This window comes from Tachypleus tridentatus, chromosome 8 (assembly GCF_004210375.1).
Source record: "Tachypleus tridentatus isolate NWPU-2018 chromosome 8, ASM421037v1, whole genome shotgun sequence".
Classification (NCBI taxonomy): domain Eukaryota; kingdom Metazoa; phylum Arthropoda; class Merostomata; order Xiphosura; family Limulidae; genus Tachypleus; species Tachypleus tridentatus.
The window spans coordinates 157,480,988-157,505,611 of NC_134832.1; the positions used below are offsets into that span (position 1 = coordinate 157,480,988).

Genomic DNA, 24,624 nt, shown 5'->3' on the forward strand with positions numbered 1-24,624 from the left:
ATTATTTCGAAACTTTATTATCTATATTTTGTAAAATTAAATCTATGAAGGGTGTAAAAAACAAAATTCTTGAGTTTCAATAATACATTAATTAACCTTTAGATAGAACAGCAAATATAAGGCATTTGTTACTACCAGCTGTTGCCAGTTATTTACATGGCTTGATTGGAATGATATGAAACTCGTTACATACATACAACCTTAGAAAACCATTATCAAAATGAAGAAGGTGGAAAGCTGCGCAGAGTAATTCTTATTACTGCGTACTAAACTGTCGATTTTTGTTGAACCTATAAATAGTGTTGTTTACAGTGAAACGTCAGCGTTTTGTAGAAGGTTAAACGAACAAGACAACACCAGCTTACTTCGGTAGTAATCACACACTTTATACAAGAAGGTAAGTTTCCCTTGGCTAACACACGAACAGAACAGTTACGTCACTCTGACAGCTTTAATTTCAAATAGCAGCATTATCGATTAGAAAAACTATTAACTTTAAAAGTTCGTTACTCAAAAATACTCTTACGAAGAAAATATGAATGTGTAATTATTTAAAGTTGTAAGCAGTGTTAAGATGCTTCTCAGAATAACGTCAACGTACAGACGCAATAACTTATGTATAAAAGTGATTTAAAGTTTTTTTAATTTTCTGTGAATGGGATGTATGTGCTACAGCCACCTTGAGCATTGAAATCCTATTTAGGTCACAAGGCTATAACCTTTTACTGAGCCACCAGGGGGCTTGAATATTCTCCGATCTTTTGAAAATGATATCAGTAAACTTTACACTGTTAAAAAATACATTTCTATATTGACCTCGCCTGCAAGAAGGTTATGGAGCTCTATTCAAAATCTACAGGTTACGGGTTCGAATCGCTTGTCTCACCAAACATGCTCGCCCTCTAAGCCATGGTAATGTTTTATCGTAGTGGTCAATCTCACTACTACCTGCTAAAAAAGAAACCCAAGTGTCGGTTAGCGACCTTCCCTCTAGTCTTTCTTTTGTAAATTCGGACATACATCGAAAATAGTCCCCGTGTAGCTTTAGGTGAAATTCAAACCGTTTTTATACTATATTATTATTTTTATATTTTCTTTGTAAGTTTCAGGTTTTACAAACAGTTGTGGTCTTCAATCATAATACAAGTTTTTTTTTGGGAAAAACTAGTATAATATCATAGATGTAACTACCCACAAATATACAATTTGGAAAAAAATCTGGTACAAACTAGTTCTACTAAATATCCAATGATGTGTAAAACTAATAGAAAAACGTAGGTAAGAGCAGTATTGAAACTAACTCTACCCTGTACTAAATAAATCATGGACTGAAAAAATAGCCTGTGTGAAAAGAATGTGAAACGAAAAAAATCACTTGTTAAAATAAAATGAAATGTTCCAAGTATACTAGAAACAGAATATTTCATCTGTATTTGGTCGCTACATTCAATGTTTTTTCATCCTTTTTGTTAATAACAAACTGGTAGTAGAATCGTTCTATTGCAGTGCTTTGAAAACGAAACAGTGAAATATTTGTAGGTCTAATACAAGGGTTTGCAGCCACTACTTTCTGAAAGTTTGTTTATTGTTCTAAAACCTATTTTAAAGTTATTAGTCTTTAAAATATTTCGAAAATTGATGCTTAGAAATAACGATTCATATTCTATTTTTAATTGGCGGGATTTCTGTTAGTATGTAATAACTTCTACTAACTTCTAATAATGGAGGTACTTTTGTGTAACACTATTGACACGCTCGTAATGATGCATTTAGCTTTATTTAATAACGGAGTTGGTAATAAGGTATTATTTGCAAGTCTACGTCAAGTAAAAAATCATTTCCTAGAAGTCTAGTCACAAGTCATTTTGTCCAACTCACAAGTGAAGTCATAATGATAACATATGTTAGCAGACTAGCCAAATGGCGTACAAGAGAAAAGCAGTATGTTTTGTTTTTTTTAAGTCGTGCCAAGACAACCTGATTTTACACTATCTTTCATTTTGGACTGGTTACAGTATAAAGTGTTACACTATCTTTCATTTTGGACTGGTTACAGTATAAAGTGTTACACTGTCTTTCATTTTGGACTGGTTACAGTATAAAGTCTCAAAAACTTATGGCCACAACCTATTCTGCTTGCGTGAACGTCGTTGCTTCCAGGAAGGGTTCCTAAATGCATGCCTGTATATGGAAGTGACACGCTGCGTGATGTAGGAAAGTGGCAACTAAAGTACTTCTTAAGGGATGTAAATAAGAAACAATTCAAAGTCGTAATGCTTGATTGTTAAAAAAACGTGAGTTTCATTTATCAAATATTTGAATAACAATGTCTTTATTCTTTCTAAGAAGTTTTATATTTCTTTCTTCTCTCATGTCAAAATTTGTTTTATAGACCTCTTTTTGTACGGTATTTTTGTTTTTTCTTACTCAAATCACCTAGCAAGTTTAAGAGTGGATTTGACTTTGGTTTTGTAGAAAAATTGTCCTTGTATTTTGGAATGCTTCTGATTACTCTTCTTTCTCCTGGCTTAGACCCTAATACTTCTTGGGGTCTTTGACTTGGGATCAGTTGCTGTTTTCAAATCTAACACTGTTACGGTGAGAGAAGTTACTGTGTATTTTTTACTTTTATTTTTGGTTGTTATTTGAGGGAACTAGTATCCAAGGTTGTTGATATTATTCGTTATAGTATCTTACTCTATTTTTTGACTGAAAGTTTATTTAGTTTTTCTTTAACTTTCGTTTGATAATTTAACTTTTACAGTAGGAGCTTTCATGTAGTAATGATTAAAATAAGTCATAATCTTAAGGGGTCGTTAAACTTGAAAGGCTGTTGTGGAGGCTCAGGTAATTTTTCGGAGAAATTTGTGATTTATATGTTTTTCCTTTATAATTTGTTTTAAAAGTGTCAATTGAGTTTTCCCTATGGTATTTTTAATTTTGGGGTTTTGCTAAAGGTTCAATTGTATTTTGAGGAATGTTTCTCTTAGTTTTTCTATTTTGAAATTTTTAGAAAAGTTTATTTAAAATTCATTTTTAATTTCCTTTTTTCCTATTTCCTACAGACATTAGCGGATACTTCCGACGAAGTTTAAGTCATTTAATAGTTACTTTAAGGCTAGTTGGCTTTGCTAAAATGCGAGGTAAAAAAAAAAAAACAGCCATAACATTAATATAAAGAAATTAAATATACAGATTTCCTCCCTTGCGAGTTTGGGTGGATTCTTTTAGATATATCCTTATCTTAAGTTTTGTTTTTGGTATTGAGTAGTCAAGTTAAGCCTACATACATTATGACACAAAACTAAGACGACAAGAAAGTTGTATGTTATACACAAGAAACAAGAAACTACACAAGTAAAACTCAATTGCTGTTGTACTTTGAATTTATTGTGTCGTTTCCGATTTCGCTACACATTTCTCTTTTCATACAATTTACAGTAACTAAGAGTAGGGTTTAGAACGACGTTTCGATAACTGGCGCGATCATTATCAAGTTCACAAGTTTTTACAATAAAGTTTTTGTATTGAAATCAGCATTCATTATCCAACAATTTATTTAAATTTTATAATTTATTGTAGTTACTTGTTGATATACGCACCAGTTCACGAGCATTTAATATATCATTTATGTATGACTAAAGAATCAAATGATGAATAAATATTAAAAGTATAGAATATTTTATGTAAAATCTCAGAATTTGTGAGGAGATAAGAATAAAAGATATATTGAGACGTTTTCAATTATGGGTTTGTTTGATTTAGATAATAAAGCTTTTCTCATTATTTTTCTCTTAGGTTTATCCAATCTTATAATCCACTAGAAGATATGCACTCTAACAGATCTCTTAAATTTAGTATACTCTTTATGTACCACAGAAAACATCGATAAAGACGTTTACGCACTTAACTGAGTATTTTATTAACGTTATCAAATTTTCTACTAACGCAGTTATAGAAATTATTAATCAATAAATATAAAAAAGAAAGACAAGTGGTGTTTATCAGATAAACAATCTCAAATACTTTACAAACCAAAGAAACATAATTAATTGCACCATTTCATGTTCAAAATATATTAATGCACCTTTATAGGAAGGTTTTGGAATTTCGCACAAAGCTACTCGAGGGCTATGTGTGCTAGCTATCCCTAATTTAACAGTGTAAGACTAGAGGGATGGCAGCTAATCATAACCACCCACCGCCAACTCTTGAGCTACTCTTTTACCAACGAATAGTGGGATTAACCGTCACGTTATAACGCCCCCACGGCTGGGAGGACGAGCATGTTTGGCGCGACCGGGATGCGAACCCACGACCCTCAGATTACGAGTCGCACACCGTTATAGGAAAGTTACAATAGATTCACGCATAAATACAACCTAAACATAACGCATATAATCGTTTTTTTTTAATCCTGGAATTAAAAATTAAGCACATCTCAAGATATTTGTAAAACGAACCTATCTCAGATGTAAACACTTATAAAATACAATGTAACAGTTATCCAGTATTTTATATTGGTGAAACAGGATGTAACTTGAAGATCGGGTAAAACAAACACCCTTCTCAAGTTATATTTACTTACTATAGAGTACCGTCATTCTATGGGATAAACTATCAGTTGTATTTCGTATATTTTGACAGCAGAATTTATGATTACTCTATTGCACAAAAAGAAGTCGGGGCCCGGCATGGCCAAGCGTGTTAAGGCGTGCGACTCGTAATCTGAGGGTCGCGGGTTCGCATCCCCGTCGCGCCAAACATGCTCGCCCTTTCAGCCGTGGGGGCGTTATAATGTGACTGTCAATCCCACTATTTGTTGGTAAAAAGTAGCTCAACAGTTGGCGGTGAGTGGTGATGACTAGCCGCCTTCCCTCTAGTCTTACACTGCTAAATTAGGGACGGCTAGTACAGATAGCCTTCGTGTAACTTTGTGCGAAATTCAAAAACAAACAAATCCTTCTCAAGTTTGTTAGCATGCAAGTTTTCTCTCAACAGAACGTCACAGTATTAGAACCTGAAACTGACAAAAGAAAAGAAATGAGAAAAGCTTTATCAATGAAATCAAACAATCCAAAATTTATAAATAATCAGGTACGTGTCAGTGTATCTTTTATTTATAAATAATCAGGTACGTGTCAGTGTATCTTTTATTTATAAATAATCAGGTACGTGTCAGTGTATCTTTTATTTATAAATAATCAGGTACGTGTCAGTGTATCTTTTATTTATAAATAATCAGGTACGTGTCAGTGTATCTTTTATTTATAAATAATCACGTGTCAGTGTATCTTTTATTTATAAATAATCAGGTACGTGTCAGTGTATCTTTTATTTATAAATAATCAGGTACGTGTCAGTGTATCTTTTATTTATAAATAATCAGGTACGTGTCAGTGTATCTTTTATTTATAAATAATCAGGTGCGTGTCAGTGTATCTTTTATTTATAAATAATCAGGTACGTGTCAGTGTATCTTTTATTTATAAATAATCAGGTACGTGTCAGTGTATCTTTTATTTATAAATAATCAGGTACGTGTCAGTGTATACTTCCTCTCAAATTTTGATTTTACATAAAATATTCTATAGTTTTAATATTTATTCATCTTTCGATTCTTTAGTCATACATAAATAATCTAATAAATACACGTGGATTGATATCTATATCAATAAGTAACTACAATGAATTATAGAATTTAAATACATTGTTATATTTTGATTTTTTCAATAGTAAAACGTGTTTTACTGTAAAACCTTGTCTACTTTATAATGAACACATCAGTTATCGAAACATCTTAATTGTTCTTAAAACTAATGTTAGTTGGTGTTAATTGTATGATGAATCTATCATAGAAGTAAACATTTATAAAATACAGTGTAAAACTTGTCCAGCTTTTTATATAGGTGAAAAATGACGTAACTTGAAAATCGGGATAAAAGGAAACCAGAAATCTACTTCCCAAGTCCGTTAGCTTATAGTAAAGACAAGCACAATTTTTTTGAACAGAACTTCATAGTAATAAAACGTACTTGGCAATAATAAAATAAAAATCAGAGAATCGTTATTAATAAAATGAAACAATTAATCAGGTATTTCTCTTTGTGTGTTTAATCGTTATTTCGACAAACATTCCTAAACTTATGCGAATATTTTGCATAAAATATTCCATAGTTTTTATATGTATTCACCTTTGGATTGAATTTTATTTAGCCATACATAAATAATCTGTATAATATTTGTGGATTGATTTTTATATAAATTAGTAATTAAAATCAAACTTATAATTTAAATAAATTATTGGATTTTAATTGTTTAATTACATAATAAAACGTTTTTTACTGTAAGAACGTGTATAATTGATAACGAACCAGTGATGGAAACATTATACCTGTTTCAAAACCTAACGTTTCTTACAAGTACGAAAAATAAACAAAGCAACACATGGCTATATTAGACATGCAATCCAGGATTTCTGCTTTTCTTTCTCACACTCATTTTGATCATTCATTGTCTTCTTCAACGTCTAAACAGATTATTTACATTTTTCACCATATGGGAACAGTCCTGATGAAGATTATTGAATTATACCAATTAACAGTTGATTGGGTCTAAAAAATTATCGTGTATTTTGAGCTCACTAAATATTTGTAGACCATTAAATGTCACTATTTATTAATAAAATCCATTTTACATATAACCTACTGATTATCTGAACTATCTGGAAATAGTGTTTAAAGCTTAAAGCCTACAATACGTCTAAAGCAATCAAATAATAATTTATGTTTCAACTGGATTTTTAGTTTCAGTTAGATGATTAAAAACCAATGAAATTTTTATCTTTACTTTGTTAGAAATTGATAACTTTCCAACCAACTCCTCAAATGGCCTTGTCAAGTATAATAAAGAAAGCTTTAAACCAAGATATCTTGACGAATACAGTTTTATTTGGCTGCCTCATTGGATTTTTATTTCAAAGCATCCAGTTTCTGCAAATATTTCTGGAGTATCAGACAATCATGGACATCTCTACAGAAATTCCTACTGATGTGAACTTCCCTGCAGTCACTCTGTGTTCTTCAGAGACGTATGTAGTTGCTATATCGCTAGATTTATTTCATAAATATTAACATTAATAACGTAACTTTTCATTAGATGGTCACTTTATTTAGGAAGTTCATATAATATATACAAATAAAGATATTTTGTCAGTATTAATTGTACGACACGTATGTAAGAATATGAGATAAAATTATTTATCTTAACAAATATAAATGGACAGTATGAGGACTAGTTAATGATATACCATCGCAGGATGCCTAGGAGATTCAAATATATAATACAATTGTACATTGTGATCATCCTTAAAACTTAACCGAAGCAAAGAGCTGGTGAAAATATACTTTCATGTTTCACTATATCTTACATAAATATCCTTAAAGATATTTGTCATGCTTCACTGTATGCAACGTATAAATATCCTCGAAGTTACGATTTCGTGTTTCAGGATATGTAATATAAAAGTACCCTCCAAGATATACTTTGTTTTACTCTATGTAACTCATAAACACACATGAAGTTATATACTCATGTTTCACTACATGTAATATATAAATTAACATGAACACGTAATGTACCGCACTAGGCAATAATTAAATAACCTTGAAGTTATACTAAGTAATTTTTCAGGTTTTTAAAGTGAGTACTTCTATTTGTGTTAAATAACTTATTTCAACTATCATGACGTTTCTTTAATGCATAAGTAATCTATTTTTACTATTATTATTTTTTATCTTGCTTAATTAATATATTAGTTTTTACAAGTAATTTTTTTCTATCTTGCATTCTATTAACAAACGACAATAATAATATTGCTTGCTGTGTTTCCTTAGCCTTGTAACATTGCTTTATTTAACTTATGGCTTCAGATTTATTGTTACAATGAAACGTGGGGCACGTTCTTGGTTTTTGTTGTTGCTAAGAGTGTTTACAATTGTTCCGTTATATCTTGTTTACTAAACGTCCCAATAGAAGGCTTAGGTAATTGAGCCTAAAACTTGTGTATCATAAAACAACAACACTAAAAAGCATATAATGATGGCTCAAATAAATTACTTAAACCAAATTAAAGATATCCTGTAATACTTCGTGTGGGTAAATACACATCATTCATAAAGCATATCGTGATTCCGTATTAAGAGTAGGTAAGATACATTGCTGTAGTTTCAATTAAGAGAAACAAGCGTATCGTGTGAGTATTGGTTATAATAATTCACGCTAACTAACGTACAGAGACATGCTAGAAGTGTATAAATATATATATATTGTCACCGAGAAAAGACGTATTAAAGGTACTAACGTATAGCCAATCAGAAATGACGGAGCAAGTATTACCACAACCGCTACCATCCCATAATATACTTTAACCTCATTTCTCAAAACTAAGTGAAGTAAATAAATTTTATGATATTAACTTGACAAATAAAGAGACAGAACAGTACAATCAAGCAAGCCGCTTGACCGATAGACAGTTAATGTTGGGATGTATAGAGTTAATGTGATTGAAAAAATTAAATATGTATTCTGTAGAACATTAACTTCACATGTGAACAGGAAAAAAGCAATCAAATTTCTTAACCTCAAAATTACAAGAACCGACACACAATTCAAAACAGAAATCCACCGAAAAATTACCCATACTGGACTATACATTCCTTGGGAATCAGCACATGAAACAAAACAAAAACTCAACATACTATGAAACCAAATAAACACAGCCATAAAACTATGCTCACCAGATAAAATTAACGATGAATTAGACAAAATAAAACAATATTTCATCAACATCAATAAGTTTCCTCCACAAACCGTAGAAAACATTATACGCACACACCTTGACAGAAAGCAAAATCAATCAACTAAAGTAAATATATCTCACGAATAAAAAAATCACGAAACCATATACTGCTGTATACCATATATTCCTGACATCAGCAGACAAATAACCAACATTTGGCAAAAAATAGTAACAAAATATTACATTCCAGTTAATACCAAATTTATTCAAAAACCCGGCACAAAACTGAGGTCTATACTATGCAAAAACTATACTGACAAACACCACACCAACATTATTTATAAAATACAATCTGATAACTGCCACGACTTCTATATTGGAGAAACAAGTAGAAAAATGGAAACCAGATTCAAAGAACATAAAAAGTCACCTTCACACGTTTTCGAATACTGCAAGTCAAATAAACGCAACATAACCATAGAAAACACTCAAATACTAAATAAAGAAATAAACATAAACAAACGCAAAATTAAAGAAGCCTTACTTATGAAACAACTTAAACCCAAAATAAACCAATATAAAGGAACGCCTTTATACCTATATCAATATAATAAAATAAATAAAATTATATATTCAAACATCTAACACCACCCTCTACATTCCGAGACTCAGTTACACAACCCCTTTCAAACATGTGGTCAGCCACCGGTCAGTTACCTCTTTCTTTGTGAACCTGACGATGACCGAAGTAGGTCGAAACGTTGTTCGCTCTTCTACGTAAAATATTTTCTCAACCCAAACGAGCCGTTTTTGTATACATATATCTATACAAGTGGGTTTTCTCGACATCACTGAAAATATTAAGCCAAATCTGAAGCGAATCTAAATCTCGAACGAAATGAAAGAAAATGAAACATGACGTCATGCGGGCATATGACGTCATAGATCTCATTGGTACCTAGTTTGTCTAATTAACCTAGAACAAATCTAACCTAACAATTACAATTTCATATAAATATACTTTGAAATTGAAACAAATAAAACTGCATCACATTGTTTCATATTTGGGCAAGTTTCAGCTGTGACGTCATGCTTCATTTGTTCGAGATTAAGCCGCTAATCCAGTTCTGGCTTTTAAAAGACAGTTGGCATCAATAACCATGGTTGACAGATGTTTCGTACAGAAATTATTACCTTACATCTCCAATAACGCATGCGATCTTGAGATGGTGCCATATCTACTAGCAATCAATGGTGCTACTGTCGAAGTTAAATGGGATTGTATTCATGCTTTCTCTGCGAGAAATTCCACTAAGCTAAATCAAATCGTCTGGCGTTAGGCAGAATAAAATATCAAAAGGCTCAATACGCGATAAACCTGTTATATCAGAGATATATTTTACATTTTTGTAGAGCATACTCTGGTTCAATTTTATAGTTTTAGGAAATAATATTAACATTCTAAAATTCATTTTTTAATTTAGAGTCTCTGATGATTAAATATTTTTTATTAAAATGTTGGTGATGTAACATAAAATATCATGTAATTCCTTAAGTAATGTCCTGTTTCAAGCTCAGAAAAAGAGAAAGGATTTCAAACACTTTTAATGTTATTTAACCAACTATGTATGTTCCATTATTATTAATTACTTCCTGTCAATGATTCACAAACTTCTGAATGCCGCTTCTATAAAATTTTTGGGGTTTGGAAGAAAAGAATGTTGAGAGAGTAGTTTTGACATCTTCATGTGTTTCAAGCTCTTTTCCATCAAGATGGTTTTGCAAACTTCGGAATAGATGATAATCTGATGGGGCAAGGTCTGGAGAATAAGGATGATGTGGAAGTTTGTTCCAGTCTAGCTCTTCAGTCTTTACAGATGTGATCCTTGCTGTATGTCCATTATCCTGGGGTAAAACAACATGCTGTATGGGGCCGTGCGTTATCCCTGTAACACAACATCTTTACGATTGATCAAAGCAGGCCTCTTTTCTTTCAATGCAACATTCAAGCACTCTAACTGTTGACAATAGAAGTGTGATGTAATCGTTACATTGAGTGGCAGCAACTCAAAGTGAATCACACCAACAATATTCCACCAAACGCTTAACAAGACTTTCCTAAGGTAGAGGTCCATTTTGGGCTGTGCTTTATTCAGTTTACCTGCACTGAGCCATTGCCTGCGGCTAACATTATTATTAAATATTCATTTTTCATCTCCAGTCATTAACCCTGTCTAAAAAGGTAAGTTACATTCACGAGAATGCAGAGAAGTGCGAATGTCTACTCTTGCCTTAAAGTTAGCTTACGTCAAATCATGGGGGACCAATTTTCTAAGATTTGACACCTTTACAAGCTGTTGCAGATAACGGTGAACTGTTAAATGGGATGAATTAAGCTTCTGTGCTAGTTCTTCAACTGTTACAGCGCAATCTTCATCAAGTGCAGCCAGAAGCATGACATCATTGAATTCAACAGGACGACCTGAACGTGGCGCATTACTCAAGCTGTTATTACCTGAACCGAACTTTTGAAACCATCTTCGATATTTTCTTTTACTGAAAGACACCGCACCATAAACATCTTGAATATGTTTTATGTAGTTTGTGCTGCACTTTTGCCTTTTTTAAACTCATGAAGCATCAGGTGCCTAATGTGCTACTCAGACACATATATATTCATGAGGGTTTACTTGATTCATGATCTGAATAAGTAGAGTTGGGTAAGTTTCTTTTATTTGTCTGAACATTTTTGTACATTTTCTGCTACATATTTTAGTCATTAAAGCCCTCTACACGGACAGAAATGGTGATGCACTTTCTGTGATAAATTTAGTACATTACTAATGGGATGACCTGATAGCTTAATTCAAAACAATTTACATTTAAAATTGAATAAACAGTTTTACCTTTATTATGTATTTGACCCAAGGCCACCACGTCTTTAATTTAGACGAATCATACCAACACTTACTACACTATTAAGGTGTTACACAACAAACACACAATAATCTAAATCTTCTACCCAGATAAATGTATTTCGGAGTTTATTATTTCTTATGTTTCGAAAAATGTAGAGAAATCAAGCGTGACGTGATGCAAAATAACTATTGTATAGGTTAGATACAGATATATTTTTACCATACATTCCACTCCGTAAAGAAATATACTACAGGTATGTAAGATAGATAGATATTGTCCCATACATCCCATTGAATGTTTGGAGTTTCCATTCATGACTGATACTGACACCAAGAAAAGCATACTTCAAAGACATTGGAATGTCTCACTTATGCCACCTGCCGAGAAATAACTTTTCCATGTGCCTCATGCATACCTTGGAGCTAATCGCTTGTATCACTTTACATGACATATGTTGCTATAAAATGAACTAATAATTTTGAAACAACCTGTGTAACACTATTCACGGTTTGCCAAAGGTAGTGATACATAAATGATTTTATCCACCAATAAACTATATATCGTCTTTAACAAGACTGTTAATTTGATGTTGTACTTCATGCGAATAACTCAGTTGGCAATAATGTTTCATCACGTGAATCAGACAGCAATTACCAATTATGTTGACCTAATTTAATGTGGCTCGTTTCTTTCATGGAATGGAAATTTCTTAAATATTAACAGTATATTAATGAGTTTGTTGAAGGTAATATATTAGAGGTTTAATTTTTTAATTGGTTGTTTATTCATGTGATAACTTACCATTAATCTTATTAATGTATTCTCAGCAACATATTTATTTCTGTTATTGAATAACAAAGATTCTATCTCGTGAATATAGGTTGGTTTAATAAAAGCAAATTTAGTGATAATAAAATTATTCTGGGATATCAATACCTTTACTCTATATCACTATAGGTATATTATATAAACATGCATTCTATAATTATATACTGTATGATAACTTGTGAAACAGGTACAAACTTTGGTTTCCTTACAGATACCGACAGACAGATGAAAGAATTTGGGAACTTCTTCGAAGTGATAATATACCGGTAAAACAGGCATATCGTAAGAAGTTTTGTTGTCGTTTTGAATTGAAGTGTATTAAACAGTTTAGGTTTGTCACGTATTCAACGTTATATCCATAAATTAATTGTGATAAACTTCTGGTTCCATATCTATTACGTAGTTGTCAGATTATCTTAGTTTAACATACTTTCTTTGTTTATGCGTACTGTGATACTAAATGTTTCCTTATAATCGGAAGTAAGATTCATTCAATAACAAGGTGAGGCTATAAACTATTGTTATTAATTAGTGTTAGATTGACTAATGAGAAAATAGATGTTTTTATTATTTGAGATGTTTGATAATCGTTCAAATAATTTCGGACACACAGAGAAAGAAATGGAAAGTTTTATGTTATATATTACACGAATAAAGTTTGCAAATTTGTTTTCAAAAGTTGATCTTTTTGAAAACAAATAAAATATTTAAATAAACATTTGATGTAAAATTATGAATAAAATCAAATTGAGTAATTTATACATGTGCTGTTAATTAAAGTGGAATTAATATAAAGATAAAAATAATAGAAATAATTAGGAATTATAAATAATATAGGTTGGGTCTAGGTTGAGAATTCTCAGTGAGTTGCCCTTGTCGTAAAAATGTATTACGTCCTTTTGGTATTTATGTGTTCTATAAATCTGATTGTCTTTTGTATTCGCTTTGTGTAGAAAGTGTCAAATAAATTATTAATATATATTTGATAAAATAAAGTAAGCGAAGACTGTCCATAATTGTAGATCACCCGGAAATAAAAAAATATCACTTTTGAAAACTGTTTCAGTATTGAGACAGGCATATTTTATCACACATGGATCTAAATTATAAAATGTACTGAGTAATAAAACACAGGTTTTTCCTATTATTAATATTTCATGTTTAGCTTGAAACCGACAAAGAACGTTCTGACAATTCAGGTGTTTTCTAGAAATTATAGTATTTAAACTGGCAACATTACGTTTTCACTGGATGATTTGACACTTCTATATGTCTTAGGAACATACAATTTATTTGATCTGTTTCACAAAACTAGTTTTTTTAACAGAATCTCAACTTGAGTGACCTCCGGAACGGTGGATTTCAACTCGATACTTTAGTACCCATTTCTGATCCCCGTGAAGAGTATGTAATACTGTATGATATTTAATAATTACCAACAATATTAATGTTAACGTTTGAAACAATATGTAGTGAACATAGTTTTATGTACAGCTGAACATAACAAAGTGTAGTAGCGAAACTGTTCTTTTAAAAAAGTCTACTCGTAATTGAATGATTATTGAAATCTATTAATATTTAATATAAAATATCCTTTTAAAATAATAATTAAATGTTATTTAATAATTAAGATGTTTTTTCAACAACTATGAATTTAAACAATAAGAATTACATCATATCAGAGGACGTTAAAGTGATTTAATTTCAAAGAAAAGGGCTGTACTATATCAGAGGATGTTAAAGTGATTTAATTTTAAAAGTAAGGACTGTACCATATCAGAGGACGTTAAAGTGATTTCATTGCATTAGCAAGGGCTTTGAAGTAAAAATTTGTCTCAAGACGGCTGGGGGGGTATTTAAACTTTTATACCAGTCGTCTCGAGATACAACAATAAGGACTGTATTATACCAATGGACCCTAAAGTGATTTCATTTAAACATTAAGGACTGCATTACACCAGTGATTTATATTGCAACAATAAAGACTACATTACACCAGGAGAATTTGAAGTGATTTTATTTCAACAAAAAGGACTGTACTATATCAACGGACCTTAAAGTGATTTCATTGTAATACAAGTTCTTAGATAACGGAGAAATGGCGTGACAATATATCCCAGAATAACTGGTATGGCTGTTAACACTTTCACTGGTAAAACAGAGAACAACGTTTCGACCTTCTTGGGTCATCTTCAGGTTAATCTTTGTGACCGAAATAGCAACTAAAGTGATGCCATTTGTTGTACTGAAGTAATACAAGATATTAATAGTTAAAGTGTTGAAGAAAACCGTCTTCCATTAATATCTGTTCGTTTCGAAATTTAAATTATATACATTTAATTGACCAAAATTTTGTATATCTTATTTTATTAAAACAGAAAAATATGTAACATTTTATTCATTAACAAAATAAAAATTTTAAAGAGGCTAAAATTTGAACTATTAAATTTATGAAAATTGTTACCTTGAAAACCCATAATAATTAAACCAAAACTTGCTATGAAATTTGTAAGTATAAAGTTTGTAGTAAAACACAGCCGACCACTTTATGTTTTCTGTTATACTCCAGTTAAATGGACTGGCTGCTATATTTTTTAATCGTTATTATTTTGGGTAAAGTTAATTTGATCTTAGTAATTTTTTTCCCCCTTTTGTGTGGTAGACTTCAATACGTCACTAAATATTTCGATCCTGTGTACGGCAACTGTTACACCTTTAATGCAGCATGGTCTGGGAGACAAGTCCGGAAAGCATTTAGGATGTTCTTTGAAAAGCCTTATTATGCACCAACTACTGAACCGAACAGTAAATGTTTTTTTAAGAATGTTATAGTGAAAGAAATATATACAACCAATACAATTTAGTTAGATATTAGAATGGCCCAGTGTAGACAGGTGGTAAATATATACAACCAATACAATTTAGTTAGATATTAGAATGGCCCAGTGTAGACAGGTGGTAAATATATACAACCAATACAATTTAGTTAGATATTAGAATGGCCCAGTGTAGACAGGTGGTAAATATATACAACCAATACAATTTAGTTAGATATTAGAATGGCCCAGTGTAGACAGGTGGTAAATATATACAACCAATACAATTTAGTTAGATATTAGAATGGCCCAGTGTAGACAGGTGGTAAATATATACAACCAATACAATTTAGTTAGATATTAGAATGGCCCAGTGTAGACAGGTGGTAATTATATACAACCAATACAATTTAGTTAGATATTAGAATGGCCCAGTGTAGACAGGTGGTTATGGCACTCAACTCGTAATCCAAGGATCGGGGTTTAGAATCCCGTCATACCAAATATGCTCACCTTTTCAACTGTGAGGGTGTTATAACGTGACGGTCAATACCACTATATGTTGGTAAAAGAGTAGCCCATGAGTTGGCAGTGGGTGGTGATGACTAGCTGCTTTCCCTTTACTTTTATACTGCTTGGCCTAACACGGCCCTATGTGGTTAAGGCACTCGACTCGTAATCTGAGGGTCGCGGGTTCAAATCCCCGTCACACCACACATGATCGCCTTTTCAGCTGTGCGGGCGTTATAATGTGATGGTCAATCCCACTATTCGTTAGTAGAGTGGTAGCCCAAGAGTTGGTGGTGGGTGGTGTTGACTAGCTGCCTTCCGTCTAGTCTTATACTGCTAAATTAGGGACAGCTAGCGCGGGAAGCCCTCGCGGAGCTTTGTGCAAAATTAAAAAACAAACAAACAAATAGGAATGAGTAAATTGGTTTATGTGTGTCAAACTCACAAGTAATTCATGTGTTTCTTAAACAATAAATACAGAAGGTTTGGTTTGTTTTGTGTTTCGCGCAAAGCTACACGAGGGCTATCTGCGCTAGCCCTCCCTAATGTAGCAGTGTAAAACTAGAGGGAAGGCAGCTAGTCATCACCACTCACTGCCCACTGTTGGATTACTATTTTTACAACGAATAGTGGGATTGACTGTCACTTTTTATCACCCTCCACGGCTGAAAGAATGAGCATGTTTGGTGTGACGGGGATTATAAATCTCGACTCTTGGATTACGAGTCGAGCGTCTTGACCACCTGGTGCTGTCGGACCGATATACAAAAGGAAAAAGTACTTCGGACGTGAAAAGTCCCTTCTCTATATGTTTTAAAGTATTTATTATATTGAAATTAGAATGTTAAGTCATGCATGATTTTATATGTAAGACTAAAGTGATGCTCTAACACGTATTCCGTCTTTTTGTTTTAGTGTTGTGTTGTTACGAGTTCACCAATAAACGTTTTAGCCTCACTCAAACTTCACTAATTTCAAATTACTGAGACAGATAAATATTTATCTATTTTATTTTTCACTCGTCGTGGTATGCCAGAGTTCAGGAGGCCAGAGGTAAGTTTTCGATTCCTCACGATGATCAAATCCAGATATTTTTGTGCTGATAACCTAGATCAGTAAGTCTGACTTGATGTAAGAGGCAACTAATTGTGGATTATTTTATGAAAGGAAAATAAAAGATAATGATTTCAGTTGTTCATAACCTTTTTGTTTCAAACACCAACATTTTATTGTAAAAACGTAAGATGTTTATGTCACTTTTTCAATTTGAAAATAATTCTTTGCAATATAGTTTTTTCTTTTTTGTTTTCAGGGCTTCTCTTATTGATATACTTACCAAAAGAGGAATTTTATATGAACCAGAAGGCATTAATTACGTTTCACGCACCTGACGTCGCACCAGATGTTTTGACCTATAACAGTATAAGGATTGTAAAGCCAGGGCGTTTTTATCAGTATATGTTTACTTCGGTATAACTCATTGATTTACTTTGTTCTAAATCATTAATGTAAATGTCATTTTAAAGTGTCAAAGTTAGGTTATTTTTTATCTTAATTTCTGAAACTGTTGTTAATTTTTACAAGTAAATCTGTACAAGTTTTCAAACAATATTTGTGAATGTCCAGTAAATTAATTGACAATTAGAAATACACTGATTTGTTTCTCTCAAAACTTTATTTATCAATGTTGTCGTGATTACAACAGAAAACGTCACTGATGCTAGAACCACCGTACCAAACGAACTGTACAGACTATGATAAGATTGGTACAACACCAGCAAGACCAGGACTTTTGGAAGAAAATGTGAGAATACTTTTGTTTACAAATGTTTAGTTTAGTAACATTCGAAAATTGAACTTGGTTAAGTTTAAAATCTGTAATAACGAACATTTATATCATATTCTTCAGATGTAGCTGAGAATGACACGTCATGTAAAGACAATTAATGTTATACTCATCAAGTTTAAAATCTATAATAACGAACATTTATATCATATTCTTCAGATGTAGCTGAGAATGACACGTCATGTAAAGACAATTAATGTTATACTCATCAAGTTTAAAATCTATAATAACGAACATTTATATCATATTCTTCAGATGTGGTTGAGAATGACACGTCATGTAAAGACAATTAATGTTATACTCATCAAGTTTAAAATCTGTAATAACGAACATTTATATCATATTCTTCAGATGTAACTGAGAATGACACGTCTTGTAAAGACAATTAATGTTATACTCATCAACCAGAACTAGTATTAAAAGATATATTCTTCTGTCCACTAGCAAACAACAAAACAGCAGTTTTAACAAATTTAATATGGAGACATATTTACAACTTGGTGAAGTCATTAGTAGGTTTGTAACATACCTTTTCTAACCATAAAGTAAAATTAAACATTTTATATATAATGATAAAATATTCAAGTCAGGTGTAGTTTTAGACAATTCTGTCATTATTATAAATGTTTACTAGTTTTACCCTCGACGTTTATAGTTATGTAAAATGGAATGTCTTGAGAATGCAACGTTAGCTGAGTGTGGTGTTGTAGACTATATGGTGTCTCCATTTACTCTGGAAGCAAAAGACAAAATGGGAAGAAATGTACGAGAAGGTGAGAAATGATGTTTTAAAACTACATTATATTATTATTAAATGATGTTTTAAAACTACATTTTATTATTATTAAATGATGTTTTAAAACTACATTATATTATTATTAAATGATGTTTTAAAACTACATTATATTATTATTAAATGATGTTTTAAAACTACATTATATTATTATTAAATGATGTTTTAAAACTACACTTATCTGAATAAAGAATATTATATTGTCTGTTACAATGATTTATTTTAATTACTTAAACAAAGCTTTGGTAATACCTTTTTCATTAGTGTCTTAATGTACTATACATGTATGTATATACACATATATACAGTGAGAAAATTTAATAAAGATAATTTAGTGACATGTAATAGACAGTTAATGTCTATGAATTTATCATGACTGATTGACGTCTTTTATTGAACAAATTCCAAATATTTGTTTATGTGAGAGTACAAAATCCTCTAATAAAACATACTAAGTGACGTGTTGTACTGAACACTGTTCAAGTGGTTTATTTTATGTAAATGTATATATGAGTAATTAAAGTTGAAAATTACAAGCTGTTTAAACGATGGAGATGTGATACTGTACATAACAGAGTTTTGATCTTGGTTGTGTTGTTTGGTGTATAATTTTACCATTGGGTAATGTTTTGGTAAAAAAACATAAAACAAGCAATGTAGATCTATATATCTGCCCCTTGTACTGTAATATACCCTTCTAAACGTCTAAAATTCATCATATGTGAGTTATGTTTTTTATTAATAAAATTTCTAGTCCTTAAACCATCTTGTTAGTTCGTAGAAAAGGCTAAACTATTAATTACAGTGTTTTATGTAAAAACAAACAATATCACCACATAACATAAAATACTGAAATTGTTGGATTTCTGGAATAGTGTAAGATTCAGTGGTAATTTGTAAATGATTGGCTCCTTTCATTCATGAATTTCGTTACAGACATTTATTAGGTTTTACTTTACGTATATCTAAGGTTCCTTACTAAGTAACAACTTATATTAATTAATTAATAACAACTGTTTTAATCCTTGTTTTTCCCAAGGAGATACCGATGATCTGTGCGGAGCTAAAACTATAAATAATATGAACTTACGTCATTATTGTGAAGGTTTTTGTCGTCAGTCCTGTAGGTAAGGTAATTAATTATTAATATCAAAACCAAAACTTACATTTCAACAATAAATAACTAATTATGTTCAACTAAATTTAAGATAAGTAAAACTAGGATGTAAATTAAACATGAAAACAATTGAAAGAACGTATTTCCACAAAGAAATTGTGGAAAAGTTGGACCTCTAGAGGTTGGAATATATTATTAATTAGATGTGGAAGCTTAACACGTTTTTGTGGTTTATCTTTCGTATATTAATTTGAAAACTACTAAAGATGATAGTCTCCTGATCACAAAACATAACAATTCATTCCCATAATGCCACATGATACAACATTTTAAACCTAACGGAAGGTAGTTCGATTTGTTCTCTCTTCTTATTTTCCAAATAAACGCCCCCACTAAGATATTCAAGATATTTATATACTTCCTCAATGTGTTAAATGGCTGTGTATACAAACTATTTAAATTCACAGAACCTGGCTTACGGAATCCTCATTAACTTTAACTCGTTTATCAACTCTCTTACATCTGAACACACTATCGAAAAACGTTGTAATGATTTTTGTCAGCTACTGTGTTTGGTTGAATTTACTAAAAAATTACATAAAATCGATTACATAAAATGATAACACCTATTGGCCAAATATATGATATTCAATAGCTTGTTTGTTTGTTTATTTTGGAATTTCGCACAAAGCTACTCGAGGGCTATCTGTGCTAGCCGTCCCTAATTTAGCAGTGTAAGACTAGAGGGAAGGCAGCTAGTCATCACCACCCACCGCCAACTCTTGGGCTACTCTTTTACCAACGAATAGTGGGATTGACCGTCACATTATACGCCCCCACGGCTGGGAGGGCAAGCATGTTTGTCGCGACGGGGATGTGAACCCGCGACCCTCAGATTACGAGTCGCACGCCTTAACGCGCTTGGCCATGCCGGGCCTATTCAATAGCAAAAATAATGAAAATCGTAAATATATATATATATATATATACATACACACATAAAAAGGATTATAATTTCGAATAAAAGATACTTTATTTCACCTGATTAGTTGGTATTTTTAATAATCATTCAATATTTTCTTTAGTAAAAAATGTTTACAATTCGCTGACGATACGGTATCTTTTTATGTATTATAAATGCTTCTGATCATTTATTATTTATTTATTCAGGAAAGTTACTTACACTATTCAAGAAGAAAGTAGAATTTGGCCTCTGCCTAGTGAAGAAAAACAGGTGATGTAAAAATAACACAATGAAAGTGTATAGAAAAAAGACTTTACTATAATAAATGATAAACCTCATGCAACAGGTTGAACTTACTTAATTTGGTTGTTGTCTATACGAGATTATTTGATTTTTCCGGTATTTCACTTACCTAAATCATTAAAAGTTCCAGTTAGTTATTCATTTCTCGTTAATAAATATATTGATTGTATATCAAACCTAATAAAATCTGAACCACCGTGTACCTTCAAGTTTTTGAAATACTATATAGCTTTTGATAACATATACAGTTGTTTTAATATTTTGGAACAAGATAAACACTAATTTCATTCTTCGACAAAAATTTAGTAATTTTCTAAATTTTGTCTATATTTAGCGGCTATATGGATGATGTGACATTTGAACAACAAGTAATGTTTCATGTTTATTGTTAACGGTTGCTCTCATCTGTTCTTTGTTGGTTATGGTATTATTAGGCTTATTAGCTTACTAGTTTCAATAGTCTGCAGTAAAAGACGTGTATTAAATACCTTTGTTACTCACAGCTAATTCTTCAGATGTGTTGTAAGCCTAATTTCACAAAATTACATATTTTTACATAGCTTTAGCATTTGTTGTATTATCAGGTTATGTGTTCTGTTTACATGTTTCTTTAAACCTTGAAGTTTCATGTAGTATATATTTAAACTCTGTATAACAAGCCTGGGTAATATTTTTTCCAGTATACATCCATACTAGACAAGTGGATTTCCACATTGAATAAGACCAGAAACTGGGCACTAGATAAAAGTTTCATCAGGTGAGATTTTCTAAGATTTTTTAAAACCATCTTTTTCTAATGAGAATCAATTCGTCTCTAAATACTTCTACGAAATATATTTCTCGAGATTCAAAGCTACATATTTTGTAGGAGTATTTAAAGATGAGTTGATGTTCCTTACATTTTAAATGTTGGTACCTCATGAGAACAAGATATCAACAGGTCAGATATTTATAACTCGAACGTTAAGATGTCCATCTGACTGTTTACAATCTGACTGACTACAGAAAGTTTGTCATCCTATCATAACTCATAACTTTACAAAAAGTGACTAGGAACATTTTCTTGTAAAGTTTATGAAAGTGGCCAATAAGTTTATTCTTTTTGTAGTTAAATAGTGAAGAGATCTGCAGATATTTTCTTGCTCAGCGATCTGTTTACTCCCAGCAACCGGAATTTCACCAGGTTTCCGATTAATTAGAATTTAGCATAATTATAGCTTATGAGACTTATAGTATATTGATGTAACGACCAAACAATACCCTGTCTCTGTCTCTTTGTAAGTCAGTTCCTAATATTTAGGCGAAATTCTCGAAAGCTTGTTTGGACCAACAATATTCAAAGATACGCTAATGCTTTCGTAAAACATATGTTGTTGGTTCTTGCTCTCAAGAATCTTCTACATATTAAGAGACAAGCGTCACTTGCGCAATACACATTTAACAATATACATTACAAGTATTAAACTAAACCAAACGCAGCCATCAAAATAAATGTATAAGAGTAACTTCGTTACATATTGAATATATTAAGTTATATAATTACTTCACATGTAACAATAATTCGAGAGAGTTCAATAAATATTGAATAATTGAAATAGTTTAATAACTTCACGTTTAATGGTGCACAGAGCTCAATAAATACCGAATATTTTAATAATCTCAGATTTGACGATCTAGTGAGAGAGCACTGTAAATACTGCACTTTTGAAACAGTTTAACTATTTCACATTTAATAGTCCACTGAATGTGTTCAATTAATACTGAATGTATCAAACTGTTCAATTACTTCACGCCTAACTGTCTACTGAGACGGTTTAATCAGTATTGAATATTTCAAACAGTTTAATTAATTCAGTGAAAAAGTTCAATAAATATTGAACATTTCACACCTAACGATTCATTAAGACTGTTTAATATATATCGAAAACAGTTTCATAGCTTAACATTTAACGGTCTATTGAGAGAGTTGAATAAATATTGAATGTTTGAAATATTTTACGTTCTTCATATTTAACGGTTTATCGAGATATTTCATTAAATATGTAATATTACAATCTGTTTAGAAGTTCACATCTAACAGTCCACTGAGAAAGTTCAACCAATTTTGAATATTTAAATAGTATAATTACTTCAAAATAAAGGTCCACTGAGATATTTCAACAAATATTAAATATATCAAATAGAACAATTACTTCACATTTAACGTTTTAGTGGAAGCATACAATCAAAATTGAAACAGTTACATTACTTCACATAATGAACTTAATCAACTATAGCTTGTCTACTACAATGACTTTATGAACAATAAGTTATCTAATACGACAACTGAATGAATTATAAATCGTGTGATACAATGATTTAATGATCTATAAATCATCCAATATAATGAGTTGATGAGCTACATGTTCTGATACAATAATTAATGAACTATACGTTTTCTACATTTCTAATGAAGTTCACAATAAAGATCACCAGCTGAAGGTACAGTTACGAATCTAGGACTTCTATAAAGAACAACGTTAAATAATCTTCCAGTTCCTCCTTTCTTGTGTTATCCCTATAGACTTCATTAGATGTGTGTTACCTACCCTGTTCTGTGTTTTTTGTTTGATTGCATACTTTTGTTTCTAAGGTCAATCTCAATATTATATACAAATTCGAAGTGTTCTCATTTTAACATGTTTTTTTATCCTTCTCAAAATACTAAAATAAAATAACCCATCACACCAGTATTTCGTTAACACAGTATATCTGTGTGAATGTTAACACACACACATAATGAAGATCTTATATAAAGATGAGGAGACTTATTAACTATTCATTGTCGACGAAATACTCCAACCATAACCCCATCAATAATTAATTAAAAATAATCTTATTAATTACAAACAATCTGTATTTTTGATCAGTACCATTATATCAACCTCTGTTTGCCAATATACCGTTATTATTGTACATCCTTCGGTGATATAAAAATGATAATAATGACATTATTGCCCTCTATAGGCACTAGAGAGAACCATTACGAAATTTGTAGTAAGGCAGCATAATATAATAATAATTGTCCCACTAAATTCCGTAAGGAACATAGGGCCACAAACACTTGCGGTTTTATGAACAGACTGGATTTTAAGTGAGTAGGTTGTTAGCCTACTGCACAACCCCCAACTAGGAGGACCTTTTCGCAGCCCACCGAAGGAAATCGAACCCCTGACTTTAGCGTTGTAAATCCGGAGACATACCACTGGACTAGCGGGGGGCAAGGCAGCATAAAAATATCTTTAAATAGTACCGTATAAACAGTATCGCCATCTGACGGTTGAAATTTAACCTGAAACAGCTCTGTGACACACAGATCAGATAATATTCTATTATCGGATTTTTATTCGGCCACCATTCTTTAAACTGAATACAGGTAAATATGCTACTTATTTTCAGTAAGTTTATGTGGGTCAGAGTTTACAAAATTTTTCATAACAAAAGTACTATTGTAAAATTATATTTTATTACTGTACGTTTCTTCCAATTACATTGGTAGTTCACATAAACAAATAAAATGTTCAAATAATGAAATCAGTAACATATGTTATTATGAGTGTTAACAGTTAACTCTATGATAACATTTATTTCCAGCAACGAAGTCCTACTTGTTTCTATTGAGCACAGCAAGACCGAGAGTTCGATATTCAAGTATTATCCGACTTTTCAGGTAAGGATTTTCTGTTATT

The 24,624-nt window shown here is 31.4% G+C and overlaps 1 protein-coding gene across 1 annotated transcript in view; it reads left to right on the top strand.

The window, feature by feature from the left end:
- The first annotated feature begins 327 nt into the window (after positions 1-327).
- The window catches only part of LOC143224342 (degenerin unc-8-like), a 32,022-nt gene continuing 7,725 nt past the window's right edge, over positions 328-24,624 (top strand). Inside the window, exons 1-12 of the mRNA XM_076452733.1 lie at positions 328-397; positions 6,858-7,090; positions 12,759-12,813; positions 13,875-13,951; positions 15,210-15,352; positions 17,186-17,343; positions 17,579-17,677; positions 18,375-18,492; positions 19,552-19,639; positions 20,800-20,863; positions 21,577-21,653; positions 24,530-24,605. Coding sequence (XP_076308848.1) covers positions 6,888-7,090; positions 12,759-12,813; positions 13,875-13,951; positions 15,210-15,352; positions 17,186-17,343; positions 17,579-17,677; positions 18,375-18,492; positions 19,552-19,639; positions 20,800-20,863; positions 21,577-21,653; positions 24,530-24,605 — 1,158 coding nt within the window. The 5' untranslated portion in view covers positions 328-397; positions 6,858-6,887. The remainder of the gene's footprint in view (positions 398-6,857; positions 7,091-12,758; positions 12,814-13,874; positions 13,952-15,209; positions 15,353-17,185; positions 17,344-17,578; positions 17,678-18,374; positions 18,493-19,551; positions 19,640-20,799; positions 20,864-21,576; positions 21,654-24,529; positions 24,606-24,624) is intronic.